This window comes from Pecten maximus, chromosome 13 (assembly GCF_902652985.1).
Source record: "Pecten maximus chromosome 13, xPecMax1.1, whole genome shotgun sequence".
In the NCBI taxonomy this organism is placed as follows: domain Eukaryota; kingdom Metazoa; phylum Mollusca; class Bivalvia; order Pectinida; family Pectinidae; genus Pecten; species Pecten maximus.
In genome coordinates this window covers 26,316,890-26,336,953 of record NC_047027.1, presented here as the reverse complement: position 1 = coordinate 26,336,953, position 20,064 = coordinate 26,316,890, and the positions used below count along the sequence as shown (strand labels likewise).

Sequence of the window (20,064 nt, the reverse complement as noted above, 5' to 3'; positions counted from 1 at the left end):
TCCCCTGTCCACAGTTACAAAGTTACCTCCCCTGTCCACAGTTACAAAGTTACCTCCCCTGTCCACAGTTACAAAGTTACCTCCCCTGTCCACAGTTACAGTTACCTCCCCTATCCACAGTTACAGTTTCCTCCCCTGTCCACAGTTACAAAGTTACCTCCCCTGTCCACAGTTACACAGTTACCTCCCCTGTCCACAGTTACAGTTACCTCCCCTGTCCACAGTTACACAGTTACCTCCCCTGTCCACAGTTACAGTTACCTCCCCTGTCCACAGTTACAAAGTTACCTCCCCTGTCCTCAGTTACAGAGTTACCTCCCCTGTCCACAGTTACAAAGTTACCTCCCCTGTCCACAGTTACAAAGTTACCTCCTCTGTCCACAGTTACAAAGTTACCTCCCCTGTCCACAGTTACAGAGTTACCTCCCCTGTCCACAGTTACAAAGTTACCTCCCCTGTCCTCAGTTACAGAGTTACCTCCCCTGTCCACAGTTACAGAGTCATCTCCCCTGTCCACAGTTACAAAGTTACCTCCCCTGTCCACAGTTACAGAGTCATCTCCCCTGTCCACAGTTACAGAGTTACCTCCCCTGTCCACAGTTACAGTTTCCTCCCCTGTCCGACTTACCCAGAACGTGTAAGATTGGTCTCCATTAACAGTGGGGATGTACAGCCTGTAGGAGCTGATAGGTGGTACGGTCTGCTTGTTTGTGGTCGAGGAGTCCGTGGAGGTATAATATACCTGAAAGATTAACATGGATATCAACAAAATGTCTGTATTTCTGAACTTCTATCAGCTAAATCAATAAAATGTCAAGTTCTCTTTATTTCTGTTATCTAAACTAAATTAAACCTTAACCTAAATTTATCAGTGTCCAGATCTCTTAATATTTATCAACAATGTCTAGATCTCTTAATCTTTATCAACAATGTCTAGAATTTTGAATCTTTATCAACAATGTCTAGATCTATGAATCTTTATTAACAATGTCCAGATCTATGAATCTTTATCAACAATGTCTAGATCTATAAATCTTTATCAACAATGTCTAAATCTCTGAATCTTTATCAACAATGTCTAGATCTATGAATCTTTATCAACAATATTTAGATCTATGAATCTTTATCAACAATGTCCGGATCTCTGAATCTTTATCAACAATGTCCAGATCTCTGAATCTTTATCAACAATGTGTAGATCTATGAATCTTTATCAACAATGTCCAGATCTATGAATCTTTATCAACAGTGTCTGGATCTCTTAATCTTTATCAACAATGTCTAGATCTATGAATCTTTATCAACAATGTCTAAATCTCTAAATCTTTATCAACAATGTCTGGATCTATGAATCTTGATCAACAATGTCTAGAATTTTGAATCTTTATCAACAATGTCTAGATCTCTGAATCTTTATCAACAATGTCTAGATCTCTGAATCTTTATCAACAATGTCTATATCTCTGAATCTTTATCAACAATGTGTAGATCTATGAATCTTTATTAACAATGTCTAAATCTCTGAATCTTTATCAACAATGTCTAGATCTCTTTATCTTGATCACTAAGGTTAAGATATTTTAATATGTATCAACAATGTCAATACCTCAGAATCTACATTAACTGTACCCATAACTCTAACAATTCACCAATCCATTTATAAGTCATTTCTAGATTTCTCACCGTGAAGCGTTGAATGATACCGCTGCTGTTTCCCGGAGACTTCCACTTGAGAGTGAAGTATGAATCCTGGTCATTATAACTTGCTTGGAAGTTTTTGGGGGCACTGGGCACTGCAACAGAACAGGATATGTATGTAACTCCTTGTTACTAAAGTTACGTGTTACTATAGTTAGGTGTGTTACTAAAGTTACGTGTGTTACTACAGTTACAGTGTTACTACACTTACATGTCTCAAAATGTACTCAGTGTTACAACTTAAAGACTTTCAGAGTGGCAAATATATGATCTACCAAAATTTATTGCAGACTATAATGAAACAAGCATACTGGCTATTGCTGAAGCAATGCATGTCCCCTACCTGCTAAAAATAGTAACAGTGACCTTAACCTTGACCCCAAAACCCTGAAACTCAACCTTGTTCAAGATATTACGGTACTTTATCGATGTGTGGAATTTTGATCAAAATCACTTGAGGAATGATGCTGATATAGCTCTGCCAAACATTGGCATTACGTACAAACATACAAGATGGACAGACATTACATACAAACATACAAGATGGACAGACATTACGTACAAACATACAAGATGGACAGACATTACGTACAAACATACAAGATGAACAGACATTACGTACAAACATACAAGATGGACAGACATTACATACAAACATACAAGATGGACAGACATTACGTACAAACATACAAGATGGACAGACACTACGTACAAACATACAAGATGGACAGACATTACGTACAAACATACAAGATGGACAGACATTACGTACAAACATACAAGATGGACAGACACTACGTACAAACATACAAGATGGACAGACATTACGTACAAACATACAAGATGGACAGACATTACGTACAAACATACAAGATGGACAGACACTACGTACAATCATACAAGATGGACAGACATTACGTACAAACATACAAGATGGACAGACATTACATACAAACATACAAGATGGACAGACACTACGTACAAACATACAAGATGGACAGACATTACGTACAAACATACAAGATGGACAGACATTACATACAAACATACAAGATGGACAGAGAGGAAACCTATAGTTCCCTGTTTTCACCGATAGCGGACAAATAAACATTTAATCAGTCCAAACACATGGAAAGAACAGAAAGCGGATCTAAAAATTAATGTGAAAATGAAAATGAAACATAACATTTAAATACTAACGTCCTTCTGTAGTCCTGAATTGGTTTGTTTTGGTGTATGGGAACTCGTGGCCAGCCTTCTCGTAGGCGTATATTCTGATGTAATACATGGTGAGAGGTCGAAGGTTGGTTAATCTGAACCTGTTAACATCTCCAACACTCTTGTTATGATAGGATCCCTCATTGTTGGCCTCACTGTAAAAAAACACAGAATACAAAATCAGAATCAGTGAGCAGATTTACATTGGGATTCAATTGGACATTTTATTCTGGACTAGTTTGGAGAGATTTATATTGGACTCAGTTAAACATTTGGACAGATTTATATTGGACTCTGTTAAACATTTGGACAGATTTACGAAGAACTTAGTGGTACAAATATATGTTATATATGTTAGACTCATTAGGATGAATTTATTTGGAATCAACAAGACAGATTCAGTATGTTATACTCATGATCAGCTGGACGTGTTTATGGTGGATTCAGGTTTAAGTTGGGAGTCAGTTGGACAGATATATGCTGGAGTCAGTTGGACAGATGTATGCTGGAGTCAGTTGGACAGATATATGCTGGAGTCAGTTGGACAGATATATGCTGGAGTCAGTTGGACAGATGTATGCTGGAGTCAGTTGGACAGATATATGCTGGAGTCAGTTGGACAGATATATGCTGGAGTCAGTTGGACAGATGTATGCTGGAGTCAGTTGGACAGATGTATGCTGGAGTCAGTTGGACAGATATATGCTGGAGTCAGTTGGACAGATGTATGCTGGAGTCAGTTGGACAGATATATGCTGGAGTCAGTTGGACAGATGTATGCTGGAGTCAGTTGGACAGATATAAGCTGGAGTCAGTTGGACAGATATATGCTGGAGTCAGTTGGACAAATGTATGCTGGAGTCAGTTGGACAGATGTATGCTGGAGTCAGTTGGACAGATGTATGCTGGAGTCAGTTGGACATATATATGCTGGAGTCAGTTGGACAGATGTATGCTGGAGTCAGTTGGACAGATATATGCTGGAGTCAGTTGGACAGATATATGCTTGAGTCAGTTGGACAGATATATGCTGGAGTCAGTTGGACAGATGTATGCTGGAGTCAGTTGGACAGATATATGCTGGAGTCAGTTGGACAGATGTATGCTGGAGTCAGTTGGACAAATATATGCTGGAGTCAGTTGGACAGATATATGCTGGAGTCAGTTGGACAGATATAAGCTGGAGTCAGTTGGACAGATGTATGCTGGAGTCAGTGGACAGATATATGCTGGAGTCGTTGGACAGATATATGCTGGAGTCAGTTGGACAGATATATGCTGGAGTCAGTTGGACAGATATATGCTGAGTCAGTTGGCAGATATAAAGATGGAGTCAGTTTGGGACAGATATATGCTGGAGTCAGTTGGACATAGATATTTGGCCTTTGGGAAGTCAGTTGGACAGATGTATGCTGGAGTCAGTTGGACAGATATAATGCTGGAAGTAAGTTGGACATTGCTATGCTGGATCAGTTGGCCAGATATAGCTGGAGTCAGTTGGACAGATATAATGCTGGAGTCAGTGGACAAGATATAGCTGGAGTCAGTTTGGACAGATTATGCTGGGAGTCAGTTGGACAGATATATGCTGAGTCAGTTTGGAACAGATGTATGCTGAGGTCCAGTGGAACAGATGTATGCTGGAGTCAGTTGGACAGATATATGCTGGAGTCAGTTGGACAGATATATGCTGGAGTCAGTTGGACAGATATAAGCTGGAGTCAGTTGGACAGATATATGCTGGAGTCAGTTGGACAGATATATGCTGGAGTCAGTTGGACAGATGTATGCTGGAGTCAGTTGGACAGATGTATGCTGGAGTCAGTTGGACAGATATAAGCTGGAGTCAGTTGGACAGATATATGCTGGAGTCAGTTGGACAGATGTATGCTGGAGTCAGTTGGACAGATATAAGCTGGAGTCAGTTGGACAGATATATGCTGGAGTCAGTTGGACAGATATAAGCTGGAGTCAGTTGGACAGATATATGCTGGAGTCAGTTGGACAGATGTATGCTGGAGTCAGTTGGACAGATGTATGCTGGAGTCAGTTGGACAGATATATGCTGGAGTCAGTTGGACAGAAGTATACTGGAGTCAGTTGGACAGATATATGCTGGAGTCAGTTGGACAGATATATGCTGGAGTCAGTTGGACAGATATAAGCTGGAGTCAGTTGGACAGATATAAGCTGGAGTCAGTTGGACAGATATATGCTGGAGTCAGTTGGACAGATGTATGCTGGAGTCAGTTGGACAGATATATGCTGGAGTCAGTTGGACAGATATATGCTGGAGTCAGTTGGACAGATATAAGCTGGAGTCAGTTGGACAGATATATGCTGGAGTCAGTTGGACAGATGTATGCTGGAGTCAGTTGGACAGATGTATGCTGGAGTCAGTTGGACAGATATATGCTGGAGTCAGTTGGACAGAAGTATACTGGAGTCAGTTGGACAGATATATGCTGGAGTCAGTTGGACAGATATATGCTGGAGTCAGTTGGACAGATATAAGCTGGAGTCAGTTGGACAGATATAAGCTGGAGTCAGTTGGACAGATATATGCTGGAGTCAGTTGGACAGATGTATGCTGGAGTCAGTTGGACAGATATATGCTGGAGTCAGTTGGACAGATATATGCTGGAGTCAGTTGGACAGATATATGCTGGAGTCAGTTGGACAGATATAAGCTGGAGTCAGTTGGACAGATGTATGCTGGAGTCAGACTTCTGACTTTGTTATTCAACTTACATGAAAGAGACAATGAAGGAGAGGTTGACCCCTGGCACAACACTCCAGGATATTGACAGGTTTACACTGCCACTTTCGAGCCACTGCAGGTACCCAGTGTTTGCTGTAAAGATAAGTACATATAATATACTTATATATACAATCATCCATTTACCGAGGGCACACAGTGCAATTTCCATTATCATATTCTTTTTCATAAAATAATAATATATTCAGTGGTTTTAGAAAATCAAATTCATAAATCCCTCAAAAAATGGTTGAGATATCCCTTCCATGGAAAAGAGCCATGTTTGTCTTTTTGTCTTTTCTCATACATGCTTATAAATTAACAAATTCCAGTTAAACATTGGTCTTCCGCAAAAACATATGCTAGGTTTGAGACAGGGAATGTTCCATTCACAAAAAATGTTATGACATCACAAAAAACTTAATGTCATTTCGACATCATGTCGGTTGTCTTTTCCTTACCCTATGAGAGAGATTTATCACTTGTCTAGAACAAGAGCTCGAGGTGACTTTCCAACGTCACATCAACTAGAGTGTATAAGAGTTACCTTCCCAGGAAGCAAGCATAATAATTTGCACAGAAAATAGTTCGGAATACTCAGGGATAAAACAGGTCATTGTGTACGATTTAAACTGTTTTTCTATAATTCATTTAAATGCAACAAATGTCTTTAAACACACAAAAGCGTGAATGATATTACTTAATCGCAAACAAATACTTCGCGGAAGGAGACAAGATTTTCTAGTGTGTTGTTAGCTTGTTTTGGTCAGATTTATTTCCGGTCCCATCCTGAACTCATCGGGATTTATCATTGAAATAAGTGACATTTTGATACCCCCGAAGAGTTCCAAATGATTTGATGGCTGCTTAAGGTGTCTGTTTCACAGCACCTAAAAATCATGGTCATGACATATTAGAATACTGATGACTTGGTTATGCTGTTCTTACCATAAGGATAATGACAGGCGGCCAGTTGTTCATCCGAGCTGTCCAAACAGTCGTTTACTTGGTCACAGGTTTTCATCCACAGGACACACTTACAGTAGCTCTGACAGGTCATATGGCGAGTGTCACATCCCTGGCAGTGATCTGTGGGACCTGTCATACAACGTAACCATAGTGTTTATCACTATCATCAGATATCTTATCATCTAAATTACCATCGAATCTCTTATCCTGGTACCTCAATTATCATCGAATCTCTTATCGTGTTACCTCAATTATCATCGAATCTCTTATTCTATTACTTCAATTACCATCAAATCCCTTATCCTGTTACAGTGAAACCTCTATAAACCGAACATGCATGGGACATGACTATTTGTTCGGTTTATAGAGGGTTCGGTTTGGAGAAGTTGATCGAAAAATGACTGGTCAAATTCCGGATATAATTGGTTGGACGATGTTTTATTAGAATGCACCCGATTACAAAATGGCACGTACATACTTAGACAATTTGGATTGTCTGAATAATATGCATATTATGAAAGTTAATCAATGTATATATTGCAGAATATATAAGAAAGGCAAATGACTATAACAATAGTTTTAAACAGTATTTTCACATGTACAACTACACTTTACGATCGGCCTACATTTTGTTACATCCGGTGAATCGTCATGTGGATGGGGCCAATAGTCCGATACAGATTATTTTACACATCAAATAATATTAAAGATTATTTTACACATCAAATAATATTAAAGGGTGTGAAGATGTTTTGTTTCAATATCAATTACAATTGATCAGATGATTCTGGTCGTATTTCCAACATCGCTTTGTCTAAAAAAAACATCACAGGCTTCTTTACGAAAACAACCCCTTTTGGGCCTCATTTAAATTAAATGCGAAACTCAGGCTTCTAGCTCTACTTGCATTGAGAAGATAAACGAACCGACGCGCTTCAATGAAGTGTGGCATTGTTTCATAATTGTCGTGTTGATTATACACTAGGCCTTCCGTCATAATGCCCCCTTGGGGTATATATTGGATACCTGTACAAATCACCTACGTAGGTCCCGAGACAATAAGGCTTCACACAATACCCGTCACAGTTGTTGTTTCACGGTTGACTGGCCTGACCTCGTGTCATAATCGCCCAGGTAAGGCCGGTTTTCAGAAGTAATTTTTGGTATATTTTAACAGGAACCGGACACAAAATCAGTCCGGTGTTCGGAATTCAGAGGGATCGGTATTTGGAAGTTTTTTAATACTATAATAAAGAAGGACCAATTCCGTACAATGACAATTCGTTCGGTATTCAGAGGTGTTCGGTTTTTAGAAGGTTCGGTTTTCGGAAGTTGCACTGTACTTCAATTATCATCAAATCTCTTATCCTGTTACATCAATTACCATCACATCTCTTATCCTGGTACCTCAATTTCTATCAAATTTCTTATTCTATTACCTCAATTACCATCAAATCTCTTATCCTAGTATCTCAATTACTATCAAATCTCTTATTTTGTAACCTCAATTACTATCATTTCTCTTATCCTCTTACATCATTTATCAAAGCTCTCTACGGACGTTATTATCAGCAAATATTTTCACTTCTAACCTCATCTTATATTCTCCGCTGAATCTAGTTATGAAATTATACGTGTCTGTTGTGATAAAATATAAATTTATATAACAAATCCTATCAATACCAGATAGCGACAGTACTTACTAGGTGTAGATGTGCCACAGTTGTACTCGTCAGAGTTGTCAGCGCAGTCCGGCACCCCGTCACATAAACGTTTTCTCTCAATACATCCCTCGACCATCTCGCATCGAAAGTCGGTGGCACCACATACCTGGGTAGCTGTCAAATAAAATTCACATGAAGATTTACAATGTCTGCAGTACATACAAAGTGTCCAGACTAACAAGGTTCTACTGTACACACAAAGTGTCCAGACTAACAAGGTTCTACTGTACACACAAACCAGTGTCCAGACTAACAAGGTTCTACTGTACACACAAACCGGTGTCCAGACTGACAAGGTTCTACTGTACACACAAACCAGTGTCCAGACTGACAAGGTTCTACTGTACACACAAACCAGTGTCCAGACTAACAAGGTTCTACTGTACACACAAACCGGTGTCCAGACTGACAAGGTTCTACTGTACACACAAACCAGTGTCCAGACTAACAAGGTTCTACTGTACACACAAACGAAAGTGTCCTAATAACAAGGTTATACTGTACACACAAACGAAAGTGTCCTGACTAACAAGGTTCTACTGTACACACAAACCATGTACACACAAACCAGTGTCCATATTAACAAAATTATACTGTACACACAAACCAAAGTGTCCAGACGAACAGATCTGTTTGCCCAAAGACAGCCCTGGTGACTGATGAAATAGCCTACCTCTGGTGTCGTAAAGTTCTTGACCTACTGTCTGATAACCAGATGACCTTGACATATTGTCTGATGATCAGATGACCTTGACCTACTGTCTGATCACCAGATGGCCTTGACCTACTGTCTGATGACCAGATGACCTTGACCTACTGTCTGATCACCAGATGGCCTTGACCTACTGTCTGATCACCAGATGACCTTGACCTACTGTCTGATCACCAGATGACCTTGACCTATTTTCTGATCACAAGATGACCTTGATCTATTTTCTGATCACAAGATGACCTTGACCTATTGTCTGATAACCAGATGACCTTGACCTGTTGTCTGATGACCAGATGACCTTGACCTATTGTCTGATAACCAGATGACCTTGACCTACTGTCTGGTAACCAGATGACCTTGACCTATTGTCTGATAACCAGATGACCTTGATTTATCACATGTGACCTACCCACAGGAGACCTGATGACCTTGATCAGGTCTAGAGAGACACCTACCATTACAGTTGATCTCGTCCTGGCCATTGTCACAGTCTGGGTAAGCATCACAGACCCAGGATGTAGGAATACACAAAGTGCTGTCACACTGGAAATCTTCGGGACTGCAGCTCACTGGTGTCGTCGGGGTGCTGATATCTGTCACACAAACACAGTTTAATACAACAGCTGAAATCTGTCACACGAACACAGTTTAATACAACAGCTGATATCTGTCACACGAACACAATTTAATACAACAGCTGATATCTGTCACACGAACACAATTTAATACAACAGCTGATATCTGTCACACGAACACAATTTAATACAACAGCTGATATCTGTCACACGAACACAATTTAATACAACAGCTGATATCTGTCACACAAACACAGTTTAATACAACAGCTGAAATCTGTCACACGAACACAGTTTAATACAACAGCTGATATCTGTCACACAAACACAGTTTAGTACAACAGCTGATATCTGTCACACGAACACAGTTTAGTACAACAGCTGAAATCTGTCACATAAACACAGTTTAATACAACAGCTGATATCTGTCACACGAACACAGTTTAATACAACAGCTGATATCTGTCACACGAACACAGTTTAATACAACAGCTGAAATCTGTCACACGAACACCGTTTAATACAACAGCTGAAATCTGTCACATGAACACAGTTTAATACAACAGCTGATATCTGTCACACGAACACAGTTTAATACAACAGCTGAAATCTGTCACATGAACACCGTTTAATACAACAGCTGAAATCTGTCACATGAACACAGTTTAATACAACAGCTGAAATCTGTCACACGAACACAGTTTAATACAACAGCTGAAATCTGTCACATGAACACCGTTTAATACAACAGCTGAAATCTGTCACATGAACACAGTTTAATACAACAGCTGAAATCTGTCACATGAACACAGTTTAATACAACAGCTGATATCTGTCACACAAACACAGTTTAGTACAACAGCTGAAATCTGTCACATGAACACCGTTTAATACAACAGCTGAAATCTGTCAAATGAACACCGTTTAATACAACAGCTGAAATCTGTCACACGAACACAGTTTAATACAACAGCTGAAATCTGTCACATGAACACAGTTAAATACAACAGCTGATATCTGTCACATGAACACAGTTAAATACAACAGCTGAAATCTGTCACATGAACACAGTTTAATACAACAGCCGATATCTGTCACACGAACACAGTTTAATACAACAGCTGATATCTGTCACATGAACACAGTTTAGTACAACAGCTGATATCTGTCACACGAACACAGTTTAGTACAACAGCTGATATCTGTCACATGAACACAGTTTTATACTACAGCTGATATCTGTCACATGAACACAGTTTAATACAACAGCTGAAATCTGTCACATGAACACAGTTTAGTACAACAGCTGATATCTGTCACACGAACACAGTTTAGTACAACAGCTGATATCTGTCACACGAACACAGTTTAATACAACAGCTGATATCTGTCACACGAACACAATTTAATACAACAGCTGATATCTGTCACACGAACACAGTTTAATACAACAGCTGATATCTGTCACACGAACACAGTTTAATACAACAGCTGATATCTGTCACATGAACAGTTTGATACAACAGCTGATATCTGTCACACGAACACAGTTTAATACAACAGCTGATATCTGTCACACGAACACAGTTTAATACAACAGCTGAAATCTGTCACACGAACACCGTTTAATATAACAGCTGATATCTGTCACACAAACACAGTTTAATACCACAATCAGGGCTTCAGGGGGAAAAACTTTTATTCTACAAGCATAAACATATCTTACTACTATGCCTTTAGAATATTAATGGAAGTGAACAATTTACTTAGCAACGCACAAAAACTCACTCATCATTGAAGTCCAGACATATATACATCCTGATTAAGAGCATCATTGCATTTTTCTTATCAGAGCTTATTGCCTTACCACTGTCATCAAACATATTTCCATCTAAAAGTCCATAAAAACTTAACTATTTTAATCCTACTCCCTAGTATGATAAGAGCTTACTCCCTAGTATGATAAGAGCTTAATCCCTAGTGTGATAAGAGCTTAATCCCTAGTATGATAAGAGCTTACTCCCTGTGTGATAAGAGCTTACTCCCTTGTGTGATAAGAACTTACTGCCCAGTGTGATAAGAGCTTACTCCCTATGTGATAAGAGCTTACTCCCTAGTGTGATAAAAGCTTACTGCCTAGTGTGATAAGAGCTTACTCCCTATGTGATAAGAGCCCACTCCCTCGTGTGATAAGAGCCCACTCCCTCGTGTGATAAGAGCATACTCCCTTGTGTGATAAGAGCTTACTCCCTAGTGTGATAAGAGCTTACTCCCTATGTGATAAGAGCTTACTCCCTAGTGTGATAAGAGCCCACTCCCTCGTGTGATAAGAGCTTACTGCCTAGTGTGATAAGAGCTTACTCCCTATGTGATAAGAGCTTACTCCCTAGTGTGATAAAAGCTTACTCCCTTGTGTGATAAGAGCTTACTCCCTATGTGATAAGAGCTTACTCCCTATGTGATAAGAGCTTACTCCCTAGTGTGATAAAAGCTTACTGCCTTGTGTGATAAGAGCTTACTCCCTAGTGTGATAAGAGCTTACTCCCTTGTGTGATAAGAGCTTACTCCCTATGTGATAAGAGCTTACTCCCTTGTGTGATAAGAGCTTACTCCCTATGTGATAAGAGCTTACTCCCTTGTGTGATAAGAGCTTACTCCCTATGTGATAAGAGCTTACTCCCTAGTGTGATAAGAGCTTACTCCCTTGTGTGATAAGAGCTTACTCCCTTGTGTGATAAGAGCTTACATCCTAGTGTGATAAGAGCTTACTTCCTAGTGTGATAAGAGCTTACATCCTAGTGTGATAAGAGCTTACATCCTAGTGTTATAAGAGCTTACATCCTAGTGTGATAAGAGCTTACTTCCTAGTGCAATAAGAGCTTTCTCCCTAGTGTGATAAGAGCTTACATCCTAGTGTGATAAGAGCTTACTTCCTAGTGTGATAAGAGCTTTCTCCCTAGTGTGATAAGAGCTTACTTCCTAGTGTGATAAGAGCTTACTTCCTAGTGTGATAAGAGCTTACTTCCTAGTGTGATAAGAGCTTACTCCCTATGTGATAAGAGCTTACTCCCTTGTGTAAACTAATATTGAAAACTTACAACAGTTGTCCTCGTCACTTCTATCCAGACAGTCATCCTGACCATTACACCGAAGACCAATCCCAATACATTGGTTGTCCCGACACTTGAATTCAGTGACACGACAGACAGGGGTAACAGGAGTGGTGGTGTTTGTAACTGTAACACAACATCTTCACTAGAGTCAGGCCAATACACATACAAATTAATTCTATAAGTATCATGGCATTTGCTTATCTTATCAAATTAACTTAATTAAGGATAACGAAGTACTTTTATATCAAAAAATATTTACATGTCATTTTTAATCAACCCCCCTCCCACTCTCTCTGCATTTTTCCTGAAAACTCTTCTTTTTTAACATTGAAATATTTTAGTTAACATTACAGGCAACATAACAATGAAAATCAAAACTAGACCCTACTAATTTTACAATTATTACAAATCCATCTCATATCAATCATTCCTGTTGGCTCGAATGGAAGTGTGCAAGAGGGCTTATTGTGGAAGGAAACTTTAAAAACCTGTGGTCAGACAGGTGAGCCCGTGTCTTTTCATGCCCAATCAGGGAATCAAAAACTGAAGTAAAAGTTGTGTTAGTTGTCATTGATTCACGCCTACTGACCTTCACAGTTGAACTCGTCACTGTTGTCTCCACAGTCGTTGACCTGGTCACAGCGGTCACTCCACCAAACACAGGCATTGTTGTGGCAGGTAAACTGCCAAAAGTGACATGATGTTTGAGGTGGAGTAATGGTCGTTACAGGTGGGGCCGAGGCTATAAATAAAACAAGAGTGTTTATGTCAATGGTTGGGCCGAGGCTATAAATAGAACAAGAGAGTGTTTATGTCAATGAAATTAAGTGAAGCAGAAATATTTTTTTCATTTTTTTTTCTCCTGGTTCAGATAGTTTCTATTAAAGAAATATAATACAATTTTGACCTAGCACAAGTGATTCACTAAACATTATATCAATGTATCTTTAACACTGCTATAATTTGATTGGTCAATGCACGGTTGGATGACCTACTTGTACAGTTAGCCTCGTCACTTTGATCTGGGCAGTCAAAGTCACCGTCACACTTCCAGTTATTGAAGATACAAGACGACCCGTTACTACAGCGGAACTCTCCGGCTGGACATGTTGTACAACTCATCTCGTCTGACCCATCACCACAGTCACGCTTGCCATCACATTTCAGGCCGACTGGGATACACTTAGGCTGATGGGCCTGGCAGTGGAACTCACTTGACAGGCAGATGTCTGTGGACACAGGTAAATACACAGGTAAACACACCAGGGAAATATACAGGGAAATATACAGGGAAATAGAGATATATACACAGGTAAATACACCGGTAAACATAGGGAAATACAGTGGAACCTCTATAAACCGAACATGCATGGGACATGACTATTTGTTCGGTTTACAGAGGGTTCGGTTTGGAGAAGTTGATCGAAAAATGACCGGTTGAATTCCGGATATAATTGGTCGGACGATGTTTTATTAGAATGCACCCGATTACAAACCGGCACGTACACACGTAGACAATATTTGGTTTGTCTGAATAATATGCATATTATGAAAGTTAATCAATGTATATATTGCAGAATATATAAGAAAGGCAAATGACTATAACTATAGTTTTAAACAGTGTTTTCACATGTACAACTACACTTTACGATCGACCTACATTTTGTTACATCCGGTGAAGCTTCCGTAATGTGGATGGGGCCGATAGTCCAATACGGAATATTTTACATATCGACTAATATTAAAGGGTGTGAAGATGTTTTGTTTCAATATCAATTACAATTGATCAGATGATACTGGTCGTATTTCCGACATCGCTGTTGTCTAAAAAAACATCACAGGCTTCAATTACGAAAACAACCCCCTTTGGGCCTCATTTAAATTAAATGTGAAACTCAGGCTTCTAGCTCTACTTGCATTGAGAAGATAAACGAACCGACGCGCTTCAATGAAGTGTGACATTGTTTCATAATTGTCGTGTTGATTATACACTAGGCCATCCGTCATAATGCCCCCTTGGGATATATATTGGATACCTGTACAAATCACCTACATAGGTCCCGAGACAATAAGGCTTCACACAATACCCGTCACAGTTGTTGTTTCACGGTTGACTGGCCTGACCTTGTGTCATAATCGCTCAGGTAAGGCCGGTTTTCAGAAGTAATTTTTGGTATATTTTAACAGGAACCAGACACAAAATCAGTCCGGTGTTCGGAATTCAGAGGGATCGGTATTTGGAAGTTTTTTAATACTATAATAAAGAAGGACCAATTCCGCACAATGTCAATTCGTTCGGTATTCAGAGGTGTTCGGTTTTTAGAAGGTTCGGTTTTCGGAAGTTGCACTGTACAGGTAGATATTCATTTAAATACAGGTATATATACCAAGGAAGAGAGATATATACACAGGTAAATACACAGGTAAACATAGGGAAATACAGGTAAATATACATCTAAATACAGGTAAATGTACAGGGAAATACAGGTATATATACCAAGGAAGAGAGATATATACACAGGTAAATACACAGGTAAACATAGGGAAATACAGGTAAATATACATCTAAATACAGGTAAATGTACAGGGAAATACAGGGAAATATACAGGGAAATACAAGTATGTATTCAAGGGAATAGAGATATATACACAGATAAATATAGGTAAAGACAGGTAAATACAGGTCATTACACAGGTATCAGTAGCAATTAAACTTGCCTTCATACTACGTACGACAGTATATAAGTTAAGTATCTGTAACAAGAGGCCCATGGGCCTTAATGATTCCTGCAACACTGAATTTGAGGTCAACACGTTTACCCCAGCATGCTACATGCCAAATGTGTGTTGATCCTCGAGAAGACTTTTAAAAGATTGCAGCATATTTGAGCTTGGTGTCCTTGAATGAAGGTCAATGTCATACTCATTTATTTTAACGATCTTTATAGCCCTTTACCCCAGCATGCTATAGGCCCAATATCAGGTCTTTGAAGACTTTGGGTTTTTGAGAAAATGTCTTTTTAACATTCTAATAATTTGACCCATGTGACCTTCACTGAAGTTCAAGGTCATTCATTTCAACAATCTTGATAGCTCTTTGCTCTAGCATGCCATTCAGGCTGGTGGGCTAACAAAACATGATGGTAAAATGTTAATACCAACATCAAAAATACACCTAGAAATCATTTTTATTTTATTTTTAATGATATAAGGGATAAGGCTAAGGATAGTTTATGTTCTTTCTCCAGATATCAATTTAACCATGAGCTTATTTCTCCAGATATCAATTTAACATAGAGCTTATTTCTCCAGATATCAATTTAACCCTGAGCTTATTTCTCCAGATATCAATTTAACCCTGAGCTTATTCCTCCAGATATCAATTGAACCCAGAGCTTATTCCTCCAGATATCAATTTAACCTAGAGCTTATTCCTCCAGATATCAATTTAACCCAGAGCTTATTTCTCCAGACTTCAATTTAACCCTGAGCTTATTTCTCCAGATATTAATTTAACCCCTAGCTTATTTCTCCAGATATCAATTTAACCCAGAGCTATAACGCTTACATTGTTATTGCTATATGACGAGCCTGACTTACCACTGTAGGAACAGTTGCGTTCATCTGAAGATACGGACCCATCTACACCATCATGGCAGTCGTTATCATAGTCACAAGTCCAGTTCTTAGGAATACAGCGTCCTGAGTCACAAGTGTGCATCGTGGAGGGACATGTAGTATGATCTGCAATAAGTCATATAGAAATCAAGAGCAGATCAGACCCTGATCACTATATATATATCAAAATAAATCATAAAGAAATCAAGAGCAGATCAGACCCTGATCACTATCTATCATACCACAATAAATCACACGGAAATCAATAGCATATTTTTTTATCAGAACATGATTATTATTTATCCCACAACTAGAATCTGCATTGCGGGAAAAAACCCACCACCTATATTTTTGCTGTATACTGCAGTGACAGAAAACAGCTGTATTTCATAATCTTAACATGTATATCAATTCAACTGACCTACTTCCAAAAGAAACGATATTTAAACATTTTAAATATTTGGAACATTGTTGATACTGTTTCACTTAATGCTTATTTTTGATGACTGTTAAATGATAAATAGAATACATGGTCAGTGTCTTAAAATATAAGCTGTATATTGCTTTGGACAACAAGATTTTTGTCTTTCTTTACCCTCGCCAAAATACAGCTTATATTTTAAGGTACTGACCATCATTGGACGATGAAACACTGACAATCATTGGACGATGACAATGCCAGATAGTGATCTCGAAAGAAACAAATTTACTATCACATATCTGATCATAGCAAGATTTTTCTGATTTCAAAGTAATGTAAAAGACACAATTTTCCTTAGTTCATCATGTATAGGGTACAGTAAAAAGGCATTTGCGACCTTGGTCTTTGGAGAACAAAACAAACAAGACAATAGGGTGAATTACAGTCTCCCACTGGATGTGAAATTATACGACAAGAAATAAGATGAACCCACAACTTATAGAAACAGGTAGTGTAGGAGATAAGAGCCCGGATCAACTTTTTCACAAGTTTAGGACCTTGTCCTTTGCAGGAGAAAACATATTACCTAAGTATGCGACTCATCTTTTCATATCGAATCCATATCGTGACTCATCTTCTCATATCAAATATATATCGTGACTCACTTTCTCATATTGAATATATATCGCGGCTCACCTTCTTATATCAAATACATATTGCGACTCATCTTCTCATATTGAATATATATCGCGGCTCACCTTCTCATATCAAATACGTGTATATATTGCGACTCACCTTCTCATATTGAATATATATCGCAACTCCTTTTTCACATCAAATATATATGGCGACTCACCTTCTCATATCAAATATATATCGCGACTCCTCTCATATCGAATGTATATCGCAACTCACTTTTTTATATCGAAAAAAATATCGCAACTCACCTTCTCATATTGAATATATATCGCTACTAACCATCTCATATCGAATATATATCATGTAAAGTTTCATCCCTTTGCTATGACAGGTTACAAAGTTATGAAGCGGGCACACTTCTTCAGACGCAAAGACATGTGTACTATCAGGCATTTACCACTAGGCTATGTCATTGATATTTGTTAATGCAAAAAAAAAAATTCTGGCATTGCGGTATTTTACTTGCTTGTCTTTGAGAAATATTAAAGTCTATTTGTAACTTGTCTCATAGATAATATTCTTTTTAAAACTTCACTGTGACTTACTGCAGTTGAGTTCATCACTCCCGTCAGTACAGTCCTTGTCAAAGTCACAATGCCAGCGCTCAGGTATACAACGGTATGACGACTTGCATTTAAAACTTCCCGCAGGACATCCACGCATTGCTGTGTTATTAGAGAGAAAAAATTACATATGAATAAACGTCCCCAAAACGCAGTGTTATAGAGAAATCATTACATCGGTGTTAATAATGAAGAAAATAAGTACCAAACTGACATATTGATCAATTTGAAAATAAAATGTAGACAAAGAAAAATTTTATTTTTCTGCTCTGTCACAGGACATGGAAGAGGTACTCACTGCAGTCGAGCTCATCACTGAAATCTCCACAGTCATTGTCCCGGTCACAGATCCATGCTGAGGAAATACACTTCCCGTTGTTACAGGGGAAGTCCTGGGCTCCACAAGATCCGTTTGCTGTTTCAACAAAAAAAAATTATTTATTAATTTTATATGTAGTAATTTAAAAGAAAAACATAATTATTCATCTGTCCTCAATATATTTTTTTCTAACATACCAACTCGCATACCTTCAACTTGATGACGTCTCATTAAAATCCTCAGATAGCCAATGAAATATTAATGCCTTCCTCCAAAAATAAGTCAAACAAGCATACCGAGTACTGCTAACGCAACACATGCCTCCTTCAAGACCCCACTATAAATAGTAACAGTGACCTTGACCTTGACCCAAAAACCGTGAAACTTAAAACTGCATGATATATTACGGTTCTTTATCATTGTGGGAAGTTTAATCAAAATCCGTCAAGGAATGACGCCACTAGAGTGCTGACTTTGGCATGACATTCATATGGTCATATGGACAGATGGAGAGGAAACCTAGTCAAAATTTGTGGTGGTGCCTTAATCTAGAATGTTCCTTGTCAGGGACTTTTCGATTTTTTACTTTTCGTAGGCTGCCATATCATTGATTGGAGGTAGAAGTTCCGCACATGAGACCGAGAGTAAATTTTCATTGATTACCGCACATGACATTAGATATTTGTGTAGCTAAGTATGACGGTGATAGCGAATTTTCATTGATTGTAATGAACAGTACCGCATGATGTAGTTAACAAGTGATTAAAAATTATTTAAGTTTAGAGCAGTCCCATCATTATTGAAACTATCGACAGTTCACGTTCTGAGTATTGTTATAGTTATATAGAATTTATCAATTAAACATTGATCAATTGAATCCAGATGGAAAAAATGCCAATTTATCCATAGCTTGTTGTAGCACTATTTACTTTAGTACTACCTCCTAGTCAGTTCTCTGTTTCGCTTACCGGTTTGATTTCTCTCCATACACGCTCCAGTATTGTTATTGAAGATTTCGCCTATTGCACAATGGCATCGTTCATTTCCATCATCAATAAGCGTGTGTGTCACAGCGTTACCACAGCGACAGGTGCGATTGTTCTTGTTCATTACAGTCGTAGGTGGTTTAGGTAGACAGAGCTGTGAGCACTGGCCATTTCCCCCACTGCATGCGGTCTCCACTGTGCAGAAGAGTACATTAGGAATATTTCGGGTAAGCCTTACTTAAATGAACAATGAACTTATGGACACATTAATACATACAATATCAGATCAAAACAATTTCATTTTGCTAAATAGTATAATGAATAAAATTTATTTGTGGTTTGTGTAGAGTGGGGGAGGGAGAAAAAGAAAGAGAAGGGGGGAAAAGAAGGAGGAGGGTGAGGGAGAGGAGGGGAAAGGAGGGGGAGAGGAGGGGAAGAGGAGGGGGAAGAGGGGAGATGGGTGAGAGGAGGGGGAAGAGAAGGGAGAAGAGAGGGGGAAGGGGAGAGAAGGGATGAGCAGGAGGGAGAAGAGGGGGAGAAGAAGGGAAGATGGTGGAGAGGAGGGAGAGAGGAGGGAGGAGCAGAGGAGGGAGAGGACGGGGAAGAAGAGGGAGGAGCAGGAGGGAGGAGCAGGAGGGAGAGGAGGGCGAAGAAGAGGGAGAAGAAGGGGAGATGGGGGAGAGGAGGGGAG

At 39.0% G+C, this 20,064-nt stretch overlaps 1 protein-coding gene across 3 annotated transcripts in view; it reads right to left on the bottom strand.

The window, feature by feature from the left end:
- LOC117340923 (sortilin-related receptor-like) overlaps positions 1 to 20,064 on the bottom strand; it is a 64,261-nt gene that overhangs the window by 16,721 nt on the left and 27,476 nt on the right. For all 3 annotated transcript variants that reach the window (XM_033902706.1, XM_033902707.1, XM_033902708.1), the window contains 14 exons: positions 19,356 to 19,568; positions 18,367 to 18,483; positions 18,051 to 18,170; positions 16,368 to 16,511; positions 13,763 to 13,996; positions 13,357 to 13,509; positions 12,753 to 12,890; positions 9,535 to 9,672; positions 8,347 to 8,481; positions 6,623 to 6,772; positions 5,668 to 5,770; positions 2,899 to 3,071; positions 1,684 to 1,793; positions 629 to 742 (listed from right to left, as the gene is read on the bottom strand). In XM_033902706.1, the coding sequence (XP_033758597.1) occupies positions 629 to 742; positions 1,684 to 1,793; positions 2,899 to 3,071; positions 5,668 to 5,770; positions 6,623 to 6,772; positions 8,347 to 8,481; positions 9,535 to 9,672; positions 12,753 to 12,890; positions 13,357 to 13,509; positions 13,763 to 13,996; positions 16,368 to 16,511; positions 18,051 to 18,170; positions 18,367 to 18,483; positions 19,356 to 19,568 (2,042 nt within the window). The remainder of the gene's footprint in view (positions 1 to 628; positions 743 to 1,683; positions 1,794 to 2,898; positions 3,072 to 5,667; positions 5,771 to 6,622; positions 6,773 to 8,346; positions 8,482 to 9,534; positions 9,673 to 12,752; positions 12,891 to 13,356; positions 13,510 to 13,762; positions 13,997 to 16,367; positions 16,512 to 18,050; positions 18,171 to 18,366; positions 18,484 to 19,355; positions 19,569 to 20,064) is intronic.